Source organism: Grammomys surdaster, unplaced genomic scaffold (assembly GCF_004785775.1).
Source record: "Grammomys surdaster isolate TR1022 unplaced genomic scaffold, NIH_TR_1.0 776, whole genome shotgun sequence".
Lineage (NCBI taxonomy): Eukaryota > Metazoa > Chordata > Mammalia > Rodentia > Muridae > Grammomys > Grammomys surdaster.
In genome coordinates, this window is record NW_021605195.1 from 66,077 (window position 1) to 81,751 (window position 15,675).

The 15,675-nt window shown below is 38.9% G+C and overlaps 1 protein-coding gene across 1 annotated transcript in view; it reads right to left on the minus strand.

Moving 5' to 3' along the window:
- Positions 1-15,675, minus strand: part of Med14 (mediator complex subunit 14) — a 90,322-nt gene that overhangs the window by 18,457 nt on the left and 56,190 nt on the right. Inside the window, exons 17-23 of the mRNA XM_028782492.1 lie at positions 13,759-13,919; positions 13,523-13,669; positions 12,423-12,514; positions 11,174-11,326; positions 10,625-10,894; positions 3,092-3,229; positions 348-459 (exon numbers count right to left, since the gene is read on the minus strand). Of these exons, the coding sequence (XP_028638325.1) occupies positions 348-459; positions 3,092-3,229; positions 10,625-10,894; positions 11,174-11,326; positions 12,423-12,514; positions 13,523-13,669; positions 13,759-13,919 (1,073 nt within the window). The remainder of the gene's footprint in view (positions 1-347; positions 460-3,091; positions 3,230-10,624; positions 10,895-11,173; positions 11,327-12,422; positions 12,515-13,522; positions 13,670-13,758; positions 13,920-15,675) is intronic.

Here is a 15,675-nt window from a genome sequence, read left to right on the forward strand (position 1 = left end):
AGACAGAGAAAAGGAACAGCCACGGATACCACATAAGCTGATATGGCTTTGTTCCATCTGTTTACTTAAGAATAGACAGTGGTTAAGATTTGGCCCTAGGGCTACAACTGTAAACCTCTGATGCAGTCTTGGAAATGGTGCCACAAATCTGGCTCTAGGCACTTAAAACAATCTTACAAAATGCTCCTGAAGCACTGCAAACATGGATTTTGCAGCACTGCTCCAATGAATGCAGGTAATTACTGAGACAGAGAGCAGAAAAAAAAAAAACCCGTGTGACACCCGAGGTCACCTGTGCAATGCTTCCTCTCGAGGTGGACAGGAAGAGAGAATAACTCATAGCTTACCTGGAGACTGTGTGTGCATCATAGAGGGGGACTGATTAACTGTGCTGTGATAGGATGTAGGGGGTGAAGTAAGAGGGTAAGCGCCCGATGTCCCTGGCTGCTTTGGAAATGGCTAGGGGGAGAAAAAAAGAGAAAAGTTAATGTTGGCATGCTGGTCAACCACAGAGAATATATCTGTAGCTTTTCCTCATTAGACTATTATCAGGGTTTTCTGCTCCACTGGTTGGCATACAGGAAACCATTTAGATACAGATCTATTCTAAATATACATCAACCATGCAAACTATGACGTCTGAAAGAAGGATGGCTTGCAACTGTTTGAGAAAACCAGCAAGCCCCTCATTTCTTACCTGCTTCAACATCACCATTTCTGCCACAGTTTTATTTCTATACTTGATGTTAACATCTGTAAATTCATGGTGAATCTTTCAATGCCCATTCTTTAACTGCTACCTTCTTTTGCAGCAAATAAAAAGTGGTAAGTGTATAGCTGGGGCTATAGCCTCCATAGTAGCACATCCTCCTAATCCATTTTCCAGTGATAGTCAACTACACATATGTGAAAGCATATACACGAGAGTGGTGTATTTTACATTTTACTTCCAAGTCCGTTTTTTAAAGTTGAGGTATTGATCACATACAGTAAAATATAGAACAGTATTGCAATTACGTAAAAAGCTTAATGTTGCTTCAGTTTCTGACTCTGTGCTTGTGCCTTCAACACTTCTTTTTTTTTAATGTTTTGTTTTGTTTTTGAGACAGGGTTTCTCTGTGTGGCCCTGGCTGTCCTGAAACTCACTCTGTAGACCAGGCTGGCCTCAAACTCAGAAATCCACCTGCCTCTGCCTCCCAAGTGCTGGGATTAAAGCCGTGCGCCACCACAGCCCAGCGCCTTCAACACTTCTTAAATGCACCATTTGATGTATATTTTAAAAGGTTAACTAGCCAGATGTGATGGTGTATGCCTTTAATCCCAGCCCTTGGAAGAAAGAGGCAGGCAGATCTCTGTGAGATTGAGGCCAGTCTGGTCTACATAGGGAGTTCCCAGGTCAGCCAAGACTAATTAGTGACAATGTCTAAAAATACAATTTTTATTGGTGGTGGTAATATTTTTTCCCTATTGTTTTCTGTTTATCCCCAAGTATTCTGAGTGTCATTGTCAGACATTTGATTTAGAAATAAAGAAACAAGAAGAACAAAACCAAAGAATCTCTGGAGTTGTAACAAAGTGATGAATCTTCTGGCCATCGCTAGACCATGCTAACTTTTCCTTAATCTCCCCACCTCTGCTGTAGCCTCTAACTATCCTCAGAGCCAGTATGAAAGTTACTGGTGCATAGAACTCTTAGCAAAACCAGAATGTTTAATAATGTGAATATGAATTTTCTGTGACCTATAAAATCCTGGAAAGCAGCCAATGGATGATTTATTTAGGGAGAGGAGAATAACAGATTCTCCATCAACTGTCAGTATGACACTAGCCTATCTAGAGCTGTGGCTACCATCTAGCCCATCTCAGTCACTTCTTTCCAAGAATATGTGACTTATTCCTTCCCAACATCAATTCTAGGAGAGATCTACAATGTAAAAAATGGCCAACAAAATAATAACAGTGACAATGATGGGTGATAATAAGCGCTCCTTTGGCAGTAGTAGTAGTAGTAGTAATAATAATAATAAAAAGAAGAAGGAGGAGGAGGAGGAGGAAGAGGAGGAGAAGGAGCAGCAGCAGCAGCATCACTCCTCTGGCACTGCTGGGCAAGGTCCTCCTCCACTGTGATGGTCTACCATCTTTATCTCATCTAAGTCAACATCTGTCATAGCCCTACTCTGGCTACAGAGGCATTCATATTGGGTATTACTGGGCTGTCCGGTATTTTCATGGTTTTCACGAAGAAAACCAAATACAGAGGAGGAAAGAAACCTAAATAGCTGCCAGGAATAATATACAAACTCTCCTGCTGTTAGGAGTCTAATACTTTATATAGACACAAGCACCAGCAAATTGGACTTCCTAAGCATAAGTAACTAGGCCAGAGGCAAGGCAGCCCAAGGACATTTATAGTACTGTGCTATTTAAAAAAAGATTCTGGATGAGCACCAGTGAGTTACTTCATAAAATTGCCTCTGAAGGATGGTCCTTGGAACCTTACCAACAGGTTGTATATTCACATACAACTAAAACAAACTGCTCAAGGCTCCAGAGTCTCTTCCATGATAGTGATCATAAGGCACTGGTTTAGGAATATAAGGTCAATGACTTTCTATCTCAAGAGAGACAAAGTGAGAACAAAGGCTGGCTTGAGGACTGTTCAACTAGACATGAAAAGGAGTCAAGAGAGCTGAAAGCTTTGGGGCTGTGATCATATGGCTTGGTAAAGCTGTGTAGAGAAAAACCCTTGAAATTATACTCTGATTGGCTCTGCAGAGACTTTAACGAACAACAGCAAGCTTACAACAGCTATCTTTCACAGACAGTGTGGCTGCTGCACAAAGAGTTACCCTACATCCAGCAAGTGATTTTTTTTTCCCAATCAGAAATGAGTAGTAATGGAAAAGGCCTTGACCTCAGGTACTCATTCCCTACTAAAAGAGGTCTCCTTGTTGTCTGTCACGATTTTTTAATAGGGGTTTCCTGGGTTTCTTGGGCCTTTCAAAGACCTCCTGTCTTTTAACAAAAACATGCTAACACCTACAGAAGCAGTTCCACAGATGTGACAGTAGCGTTTCAGGGAGCCAGTTACCTGTTGCTGAGGTGGCTGGAGCTGTGATATTAAAGAGTCCATCATGTCACCTCCTATAGGAGAAGGAGGGTTATCATCCTCATTTACGGATCTTCTCCGAGCATCTTGATTGCTATCAACAAACATGTTCAGGAAAGTCTACAGACATAAACACACGGAATTTCATTACTTTAGCAAAATATTTTTCAAGTTTTTTCCCCACGTATCCATTTGTTTGTATATGTGTGTATGTGTGCGCTTGTGTGTGTATGCATGCATATGCATCTTCAATGGCATATCTGTGAAAGCCAAAAAACATCTTGCAGGAATCAGTTCTTTCATTCCACTAAGTGGATTCCGTGGCCAAGACTTGGGTTGTCAGGCATGTTGACAAATGCCTTTACCTGCTGAGACATCTTACAACCTAAGTAAAAAATGTATCATCATTGAGAATATTATAACACATATTATGCATATCTCTGAAAATAATATTATGACAATCTAATGAGATACTATGGCTTCTGGAGGAAGAGAGCAAATTGAGGTAAACTGTAACCAATAAAAATAGTTAAATAAAATAAGAATACCCTGAGACTCTAACCACATGGCATTCTCTGACCCAGAAATACAGGCCATATACATAAGCATAATGTATATTATGCTTTCTTTTCCTTTGCTCTTTTTTTTTTTGGGGGGGGGGGTTTACGTTGGGGCAGGATCTCACTATGTAGTACTGGCTGACCTGGGACTCACTATATATGAAAACCAGACTGGTGTTGAATACAGATATCTACCTTGATGGGCTTCAATTATAGGCATATGCCACAATGACAGGCACAAGGTCTGACATCTTAATCTAGAAAACATGACTAAAAGGCAAGTAAGAATTAAGTGAATTACCTTAGCATGGTGACACATGCCAATAACCACGACATGTAGGAGGCTGGAGTAAGAGGACTGTTGGATTAGAGCCTAGGCTGGACCAAAAAAAACAAGACCTTATTTAAAAAAAAAATAAGAGCTACACAAGGGAGATGGTTCAGTTGGTAAAGAGTTTCTACACAAGAAGAGGATTTCTGTTAAAAAGCCAGGTGTGGCACTGCACAGGTATAATCCCAGCACTGGGATGGTGCAGACAGAGGACCTCTGGGGTTTGCTGGCTAACTACTCTTGTGAATCAGTGAACGTCAGGATCAGTGAAAGGCTTCATCTCAAAAGGTAAAATAAAGAATGAAAATAGCTGGGCTGGAGAGATGGCTCAGCGGTTAAGAGCACTGACTGCTCTTCCAGAGGTCCTGAGTTCAAATCCCAGCAACCACATGGTGGCTCACAACCATCCGTAATGAGAGTGTATGCCCTCTTCTGGTGTGTCTGAAGACAGCTACAGTGTACTCATAAATAAAATAAATAAATCTTTAAAAAAAAAAAAAAAAGAATGAAAATAGCTGACATCAACCTCTGGCTTCCACGCATACATGCATTCATTCCTACAATACAAACATGTACCCCACCACCACCCCATCCACACACTTGTACATACAAACTTAACTTTTGGTGTTTTAGACTGCATAATTTTAATCCTGAACCAGCCTTTTCAAATAAGATATATCATCAAACTTAAGCAAGACTTTATGAGTTTATGTCTTAAGCAATGTATTTCTGTGTGTCTCTCTCAGTATATGCAAGGATTCTATGTGCAGGTACAGGTAGGTAAGTGGAGAACACTGGGTGCTGTAATTTTATTTTTTTGAGACAGGGTATCTCAAAGAACCTGAAGCTCTCCATTTAGGTTAAGCTTGCTGGCCAGTTAAATTCCAGTAAACCACCTGTCTTCATTCAACAATGGAGGTGTAGTGACACACAGCCATGCTTGGCTTGTTAAAGTGTGTGCATGTGTGTGTGTGTGTGTGTGTGTGTGTGTGTGTGTGCGCGCGCGCATACATGCTAGGAATTTGAACTGAGATTTTCTTTCTTTCATAGCAAGTGCTCTTATCCATTGAGCTACCTTTCCAGTCCCTGATTCTCCACTTAATACCCCTTTCCCATCTTCACATAAGCATGTCATTATTTCATCAAAATCACTAGAGGATTATTAAAAGAACATAGTCTTTCAAATGAGAGATGAAGAAAAAAAATAGCAATGTACTCTGGAAGCTGCTAGAAGCTACTAGAAAGTGCTAGAACAGATGGCTGAACTACCCAATGAGAAGAATCATATCCTAAGGAAGCCCTGGGAAAGCCAAGAAGCAAAGCTATTTCCATTCAGATTCTCAAGACACTTTGGAAGAAGCAATGCCAGTTACTTGTGCAGTTAAGAGGTCTGGCTGCTCTTCCTGAGGGACTCAAGTTCAAGTCCAAGCACCCACGTGACAGCTCACAAACGTCTGTAACTCTAGTTCTGAGGATTCAGACACATACGTGGGTGCACAGACATATATGTAGACCAAATTGTTAAGTCTGCTAAATTGAATTACTCTATATTTTGATGACTTTAGATTGTTGGACTAAGGACATGCTATTTGGAGAAAGGTTGTATATTTGTGTTAAAGGAAAGAAAAAAGACATTGTACACCTTCCGAAGTAATAAGGGTCAGATTTGATGGAGGAAGACTCCCTGAGGATCTTGGCTGCAGACAAGAAGGAAAAAAAAAATCAAGAAGACCAAACGGGACAGGTAACACGATTTGTTGACCCCTCTACATGGGAACAACCCTGAAACTGGCTGAGACATAAAAATGTCTCTAGCCAAAACTTCAGCTATACATAGCCTATGAATCTTGTTGGCTACAGAATCCTTAAAATTCATCATGCCATCCTTTCATATGACAAGAATGAAGATTTATTACAATTGGTTATCGATCAAATTAACTCATTAAAAAAAAGACTTGTCATACCTGTTCAAACAAGGAGGAAAAATTCACCCTTAACTGATCTGTGCACCTTGCACTTTCCATACAAATATCTTTATAGAACAAAATATTGGTTATAAGGTTCACATATTACAGAATAAAATACCAAGAGTGCATTCCTGACAAGATTCACCCTCGGGGATGCTGAAATGATCTGTTATTCCACCTCCGTGCCTGATCCTGCTTCAACTGATGCTGTTTCCAGAGACTTGCTTCTAGAACAGCTTCAGGAAAAGTCTGCTAATCCACAATGATCTCAGTTCATTCAGCCTTTCAGATTGTTCCAGTCAGGACTTCAGTTAAGCCTTCAACTTTCTCAACACAGGAAGAGTGGACAACAAATGGACAGCTAGCTTTATTTTGACTTAACCATTTTTTGATTTCCTTTTGGGTTAGGAATTCTTTACCCCATTTGAGCAGGAAGCAATTAAAAGAATACTGCCATCCCAGTCCCTTAAGTTGGAATAGATGGTTTTGGTTTTTATGAATTATAAATATGTTGTCACTTTAAGGGATAAATTACAAATAATTATGGTCTTGGAAACGGAAGAAATAAAATAGAGAGCTTACACTTAGGAATTGGTATCTTTCCTTTCTTCTTCTCTATCCTTTCTCTCTCAGGTAAAGGGTTGAAAAAATAGGGAGATATAGTAATATAAGAAATTAGACAGATAAGGGTGGATTATTAAATCTACTAAATTAAATAAGAGCATTTTATAGCCATAATCCTACAATGGTAGAGAGCTTTATATTTTGATGCAAAACTGAGGTTATATTCTGTTACACTGATACAGAATTTTGTATATGGAGACAGATTTAAGGTATAAATCTTCATTGGTATAAATCTTTGAATATTGATACAAAATTTAAAATTACTATTGTTACTCTTAGATAGGCATTGTGCCTATGCAACTCATTTAAGAATCCAAGGCTAAGAATCAAGGCCTTTTAATAGCTGCTATTACAAACTGTTTAGAAGAATTAAGTAATACAAATTAATAGCCAAGATAGTCAAATTCATGGTTAGATTCTAATTTAATTACAATAAAATGTTCAAGGTCATTCAAATAGGAAACAGCTAAAAATAATGTCTAACAATTCAGTTATGGTCAGATAGATATAGATATAGATATAGATATAGATATAGATATAGATATAGATATAGATATAGATATAGATATAGATAGATGGTTTTCAAAAGCGTTAGAGAACCATCATTATTAGACGTTCTTTTGACTACATGACATGTCTGTTCCTGATAGCACTTCCCCCCCATTCTACTTCAAAGAAAATGTTAAGCCTCATTACCTCCATGTGAAGTTGCTTCAACTGTGGCAAGCTAGCCACTAGGCAAGAAATGCCCTGACTTCATCTGCAGACAGAAAGCTTCAAAAAAAAAAAAAAAAAAAGATAAACAGACGCAGGATAGTCAACTGCTAAGCTCTGCCAAGACAGGGTAAGCTAGTCCTTCATAAGTCCTACTTCTCTTAAGGTCTGTCAGATGTTCTGGGCCAGAAGCCTGCAGAAAGATGCTCCAAAGTTATAAGAAATGTTGGAGACTATCCAAACTGTCAGCTGTCTTTGTCAATTGTTTAGAATTTGGAAGCTGTGTTCCTGCATACTCAAATATTTATTCCTTTTTAAATCTCTGATGGGATTGAAGACTAGATAGTTCCAGTCTCACAATGAAACTTAAACTGTTTAGGATTTAAGAAGATATTCTAGGTCTAAATGATGGTTTTAAGATGATAATACAAGTTAAAATCAAAGATGACTGAGGTACAGAATTGTAAACTCATTAAGTTGGCATAGATCATAAAATACTTTAAACTGCAAAATATAATGGACTGAATATTATAAATGTATTTCATACTTTATAATTTTCCTAATTGCTATATAATTGTATTCAATTTATATCTGAGAGAAAATGAGCCTTTTACTGAACTTAAAAAGAGGATTGTTGAGGTTTGGTCTTGCTGTCTATTGTAATGCTAAGTTCAGGTTCCCAAAACCTGGAGTGTGCATGTAGACTCAAGTGGCTCTGTCCTCAAGTTATTTCTGATTGGTAAACAAAGATGCCAACAGGCAATAGCTGGATAGAAGAGACACAGTTAGGGTTTACTTAGGTTTCCTGGACTTGGGGTCTGAGGAAAAGAAGATGGTGCAGGAGGAGGAAGGAGAAGCCACATGGGTTAGGTGAGCCATAAAAATGTGGCCCTGAGGGCGTTCAATTAGAGTTAAAAGCAGCCCAGATGAAACATAGTAAGTAGTAAATAATAAGTCCGGGTTATACATAGGAAAGTAGATTCTAATAGCATAGAGGGTAGGTATCTGCCCAACTCTTGTACTGTTCAAGGCTTATTATAAAGGATGAATGTGTCTTTTATCCTGAAATTAAATGGTCAAAGATGGGCAGGAACCCTGGGTTGGGATTAAATAACTTCTACAACACCAAACATCTATCCATATTAAACAAAACAAAAACTATACAAAGAATAAAAACTAAAAAAATTTGGCTCTACTCTCCCCCAGAGCTTTGTGCATCACTGACTTCTAAAGGAGGACCTCTGTGTGGGTGGGAAGACTCCAGTAGCAATTCCATAAAAAGGGTACCACCCCTAAACTGGGTATTAAAGGCCATATATTTAAAGCTGAGTAGACTTTTTTTTCTTCCTCTCCTTTGACCTCTTGCAAATGGGGAAACAGGTACACAACATCTCTGCAAATTCACAGTGGCCCAATGAAAGACCTAAAACTACTGGGTTTTGGCAGTACAACTATGCAGACTGTCCTGTGATGAATACCAGAATCTCCAAACCTTACCTTTAAATAAGAGCAGAGAGTAAAGAATTACTTAATAATCAAAGAAAGGCATCAAAATGAAAGCGATCTAAGTTCTGCAAAAGTAAGAAATGGAGTATAGACTGGAAGAAGAGAAGGAAGAGAAAGTAATATATCCGTATGAGAACATGCTTCTGGGCTGGGCAGATGGCTCAGCAAATATGCTGCTTGAACCCCAGCACTGATGTAAGGAGTGTCAACGCACATTTGTAACCTAGCACTGTGAGTAGAGAGGACAAACAATGGCACAAGGGAGATTATTAAGGCTTGCAGGCTGCCAAGCTACCTAGCTCCAGGTTCAGTGACATATACTGTGTTAAGAAAGTAAGACAGAATGATACAGAAGATACTGGCATTGCCCCTTGGTTCTCCACACAAGCACAACAACATGCACCACACAAACTATTAGAGGCTAAGTCTAGGAGGTTGAATGTTAGAGTTATCAGAAAAATCTAACAGAAAGCAAGGAAGAATCAAAGCAGCATGCACAGAACTTTTCCAAAGCAGAGGGATTTGTGTTTTCAGATAGAAGAGTCCACTCTGAAAAACAAGGTTCAAGCCAGTCACAATCCAATGTAGCAAACAAGGCAGCAGAGCTTCAAACATTTTACAAAGATGATCACAGTCTAGAATTCTAGACATCTCAGTTAGATGAGGGTAAACTAAAAACACTGTCAGATATATAAGGTCTCCAATAAAATCCATGGACTGCAACCAATCTCCTATGAACCTTCTTCCAGGCAGCTACTATAGCAGGTATACTACAAAAAAATAGCAATGTAAGAGAAAGAAATAGGGTCTGTAATGGTTAAGCTGACTGTCACCATGAGGAATCTAGTGTCGCACAGAAGACAAACTTCTGGAGGGGCTTATGAGGGTAGTTCCAAAGAGGTTTAACTGAGTTGGGATGATATATCCTGAATGTGGGTAACATGCTTCATGGGTTCAGGGTCTGGGGTACCGAAATAAAAGAGAAAGCAACCTGTTCTGCTTCCTGACTGTGAGCACAACAGAGCAACACACCTCAAGCTCCCACTGTCATGCCTTCCCATGAGCCACACTAATCCCTCCAACCTTGTTTTGACTAGGGTTTTTTTGTTTGTTTACATGTAGACCTGTGGGAGCACATTTGTGCAGGTGCATGTGTGTAGTTGCATGTGGAGGCCCAAAAGGATACCAAGTATCTTCAGAACAAGAATATTAATCACAATTGCTACCTAACCTTATTGTAAAACCAGGACAAAGGCCAATGTATTTATTTATATACTAGGAACACCCTGAAGGAAGAATATTTAAAACCAAGTTGTAAATCCTCCTTTTTCAGGGTGAGAATTACTTAACAAGTGACAGTGTGTACTCAGAGATATGGCTCCCTGACAAGTAACGACAGGTTTATCTGAGGAGCAGGAACACACTAGGAGTAGGGTAAGGGAGGAACTTTTCAAAACCAACCTTTAGAACTATTTGACTCCACACACATCTTCAGGAGGACTTCCAGCAATCTCCAGCAAAAGTCTCATGGAGATTGAAAGTCTTCCTTTAAAGTCTCAATGAGCAAATGTGAGGCTCTTTGCTATCCTCCATCTTATTTACCAGAGAATGAGGAAACAAGAGGCTTCCCAACATTTCATGTACAAAGACACAACTTAATGCAAATCCTAGCTCCTCCAAAATGAAGTTGCAGAGAAGATACATCAACTTTACTGCTTACTAAGTTCTAGTGGGACCACATTTCTCCCTCAAAGTAACTGTTTTCAAGATTACATCTCTTTATTCTATTATTCTCTAACAAGGAAGTGTATACCTTTAATCCTGGTGCAGGATAGAAGCCTTCAACTAACTTGCTGTTATCAAAAAGACTATAGGCACCATCCCGTATTGCCACGACGCCTCGACTACGGCAGTATATGTCAATGCAGTACATGTTCCTGAAGGCCAGTCTGATGTGGGTGGATGATTGTGGTAAAATGGAGAAACACTGGTAGGCGGTGTTAGTTCTCTGGGTCAAGCCCAACATTGGAACAGTAGGGAGTTTGTTGATGGCATTTAACGGTGCCTGAGTATCAAACAAAACCTAGAAGAAACAGAGAGACCACCCAGTTGCTATGTAGCTGCAGAAATCTTAAAATTTTCGATGTCCTACTGTTACTAATAAGCATTCTGGGACATTGTAAAAAAACTTTCTCTTAGAGTGGACTGGGTCATTTTAATTTAGTTCTCCAGCAGTGTTTAAAACATCTAAGACAAAAACATCCATCTTAGTCATTAAAGACAAATGCAGAAAATTTTTGAGGTGTTTTGCATAACACACCACTACTAATAGATCTTAAGACAGAGAAGTGAATCTAATTACCTGTAATAACTGAACCACATTTGGTGTCTTGTTGAACATTTCTTGAAGTTGATGGAGAATGGTATTATGACAGTTACTGCAACCTGAGTTTGGGCCAACTGTTCCCAAAGAAATGTGAAATTTCTGATGAATGGAATTCCACTGGATACTAATCTAGATCAAAGAGAGCACATATGGAATAAATTACAAAATAACAGATTCGAGATGAAAAATATCATAAGACAAGTCAGCAAATATCGAAATGAGAGCTTTTTGTAAAAATGAGTAATGTGGTAAAATTTGGTCCCAAACTCCAAATATGATATTCATATAGATCAACAGAACCTATGAGCATGTATATCAGCTCCCTTTTACTATATAAACTAGAAAAAATTTTAATCCTTGGGGTTTCTTTTTCTATTCAACTGCAGAATCATATTCTCAATGCCACCAACTAAGGAGCACTGTTATACTAGAAAAGGAAACTACTTCAAATTACCAGTATTTTCAGATATTACTAGTTATGGAAGTATCTAGAGAGAAATGAGTTTAAGTGTTCTACAAGTCTCTCTGTGTACTATGTACTCGGCTAGTGCCCAAGGAACCCTGCAACTAGATTTACAAATGGTTGCTGGGAACCCAAGCAGGATCCTCTATGAGAACAGTAGAGCCTCTCAATCACTGAGTCCTCTCTTTAGTTCCCAACTGATTGGATTTTTAAGGAAAAGAAGTAAGTAAGTATAAATTACAGTGAGTATATTTAGGATTAAGATATGAACAGAAATGAATATATTCATACAAACAAGACAAACTGTATTTCTCAAAGCCATCCATATATAGTCAGACATGAAATCCAAATAATTTGAAGTCAATGAAGGAAAAAAAGGTGCTTGTATTAAATCAAGAGCATATGCTCTAAAGACACTATAACTTATTTAAACATATATCACACTTTTCATTTCAGCAGAGCATTTAAAATTTTTTATGTTACTTGAGCCTTTATTTAAGGCAGTTTTCTTAATTTTTAAAAGATACATAAGAAAGGAACTTCCATTTTTACATTTATTTTTATTTTATTTCATGTGCATTGGTGTTTTGCCTGCATGTATATCTGTGTGAGGGAGTCAGATCTTGGAGTACAAACTGTTGTGAGCTACTATATGGGGGTTGGGAATTGAATCCAGGTCCTCTGGAAATACTGACAATGGTCATAATCACTAAGCTATCTCTCCGGCCCCCAGAACATCCATGTTTTAATTCATATACTTACTGAGCTTCCTTTGGTGGTTCCATAACACAAGATAAGTTTTCGATAATTATAAACACGAACTTCTGAGAAAATATTCAGATGAGCAGGTATTTCTAAGCAGAAACAAACAAAATGCATTGGTAGGACATGTACACTTTTAAAACAAGTTTTTCATACCTGAAGGACCTTTTGGCAAATTATATGCCAAGTTTGGTTGCAATAAGGTCTCTTTTAACCCTCAGAATCTCTATGTACTAAGGGTGATGATGGATATCTTCCTGGATCTTCCTGCCTTTACCTGCCAAGTGTCATGATTACAGGCCCACATCACCATGCATGTTTGTTTGTTTGTTTGTTTTAAAAAGGCAGTAGCATAAATGAAAAGAATGGAAAGCCAGGACAGAGAAGGTGAGACATGGAAAATGTCTAGCACAGTGGCTAATACAGCAAAGCACTTTCTCTGTCCTGGCCTCATCTGCTATCAATTTATGCCAATAAAAGCTCTTGCACAAAGCAAAGTTTTTAATTCTCTGTGACATGTCTTTGTCATCTGTAAAATAGGGGATACCTGTTTCCTAAGTAGCTGTGCAATTTAAATGTGCTAGTGTTAGGACACAATCCAAGAATGGAGCTGGTTTCTGTGCCTCTATGGAAAAACATGTTTTGCCACATGTGACTTCTATTGTAATTACATACTTTACTCATGTGCTACTTTCTAACCCTCACAGTATAAATTATATGGTGCTCTGCATAAAGTTGGCTATTGCATGAGACTTTAGTCTGCCTCATTTACTGGCTCCATTCCCTCAGGTCCAATACAGCAGTGCCATGCTGACACAGCACCATGGTTATTAGATTACATGTGCACAGGAGATAAGTACTATATTGTAAAACCAAAGTATATTCCTCACAAGTCTGTCTATGTGCTCAAATTTCTAGAAATAAAAGAAACTTAACAGTTATTTTCTCTGAAGAAAAAGAGGCTGTACACTAAGGTAAAGGAAACTATTTTCCTTAGATACACTTTTGACTATATTCTTTTTTAAACGATTTACAGGTTTCACTTTTTCTGTTACATGAAGGAGTTACTTTTAATTTAAAAGGAAGACTATTACACACACCTGGTAGAGAACGTGCAAATTCCAACACACACTCGTATAATCGGGCAATGCTACTCCAGTCATTAAGAAACATTTCAACTACTTTTCTACCACCAACAGGTTCAGACAGCAGATTTTCATATGTCAGGTAAACATGTCGGGATGGTCCTAAAAGATTCAAAAGAGAAGACTAATAATAGTAATCGATACTTTAAAAAATACAGACATAAGCAAAAACAGTGTGTAAAAGATCTTACCTTGCTCCCTGGTAGAAGTGCCATTAAGCGGACAATTTGCAAACACTAACTCTGCCACCCATGTCCGGTTATTTCTACCTTGTAATCGGAAAGTGCAATCAAGAAGAGAGCGGTCCAGGGCCTTTTGTGTTTCCTCACTTATTCCCTTACAGGGAGGAATTCTGGTGATGAAAGACAGCATATGAAATGTATGTTATGCACAAGACATAGCAGAAAGTAAAAACAACAGACAGAGTAAGACAACAGAGCTTTAGGTCCAATATGGCTTCTAAATCCCTTTTACAAAGCAACAGTTACCAGCAATTGGTAATATTTAACCAACATCCCTTGACATCAACCTATATCAGGACTCTCATTTTAACTCCCCATCTCCACCAACTCCCGTCCCCAAGAGACAAGGTTTCTATTTTCCTTCTACAGAATTGGAGACTATTTATCGCATCAGACAGCATTATGAAATGATATAATTTAGCTGGTATTTTCAGTAGTTGAAAAAACAGGTACTACATTAAATTTTTATTATCTATCAACTCATAAATTCAAGATTTTATAATTATTCCTATCAAGGCAGTATCTAGAATACAGAAACTTGTTTCAGTTTTCTTATTCAGAATACCCAGAAGAGGGAGCCTTCGGTTTTGGTAATATTGCTAATTTTTACTGAACAATTCTTTATTGTGTGGGGCTGTGTTGGGCCTCCATGGCCTCAAAATACTAGATTCTAGGAGCACTTCTGACCCCTATTTCTTAGGCAATGATAAGAGAAAAGTATTTTTAGACATTGCCCTTAATGTTCCTTAAAGGGTGAAACTACCTCACCTCCATGATGAAAACCACTGACCTGGAATTGAAAAACAGTAAGAGACAGATTTTTTTTTTAAACTTTTTGCCACAAGTGAAATATATTGTATTAAAATGTAGTATCACAACGTTCTCAACTGAAGCTTTCAACATGTTCTCTTCAACATGCAGGTTTTTGCTTTATTGGTTTTATTTCTCTATAGTCCAGGCAGGCCTGGAACTTGCAGCAATCCCCATGCCTAAGCCAACTGAGTTTTGGAATTATTGGCGAGAACCAAAGCATCACCAGATAAAGTTAGCCAAAAAGAAAAATATCAAAAAGATGAGGGCAGGGGTAAGGCCCATAGGGCTGGCAGGCGACATGAGCCAGAGGGTATACAGTAGACATGAGTGTGTGGCTCTTGGCGGGCATCTTTGGTAGCTTCCAAAGGCAGAGCTTGGGCAACACTGTTGAGGTGCCCACTGGGGCCTCCAGGGAAGCATCAGAAGTGGACTGCCAGCGGTGGAAAGGCTTGGACCAGGTACTAGGCTCCATAAGTGCCCACTGGTAGTTCTCAGCTGAGGGCAGGGACAGAGATAGGCAGCCTCAAGAGAGGAGAGCTGGTGAGAAAGTACGTGGGAGGAACCAGAAGGTCACCAGCCTGAAGGAGGAATGAGGCCTCCAGGAACCAGTAAAAAACACCTGGAACCAGTAATAAACACTGCCATGAAAAATAAATGCTTCACTAACAAGAAAAATGCATGGGCCCCACAGCAGATGGTAAATGCTGAAGCCCTTGCTACCTAGAGCAGAGTTTGTGCAAAGGCTAGAAGTTTCTAACAAAATAATCAAATATGCTTCTAGCATCTGTGGAGATGTATAAAACCAATTCCACCATCTTATGAAACTCTAGAATTTGGTGAAAAAAAGTCAAAATGTACAAGATATCTAGCTACTGATAGGTACTAATGTAGACAGGCAATTATTCCCTACGGAACATGTCTCCTCTTGTAACTGGGTATGGTGGCCCAAGTGTGTATGTATTCTCAGCTACTTAAGAGGAATCTCAAGCCAGGCAGTGGTGGTGCATGCCTTTAATCCCAGCACTTGGGAGGCAGGGGCGGGCGGATTTCTGA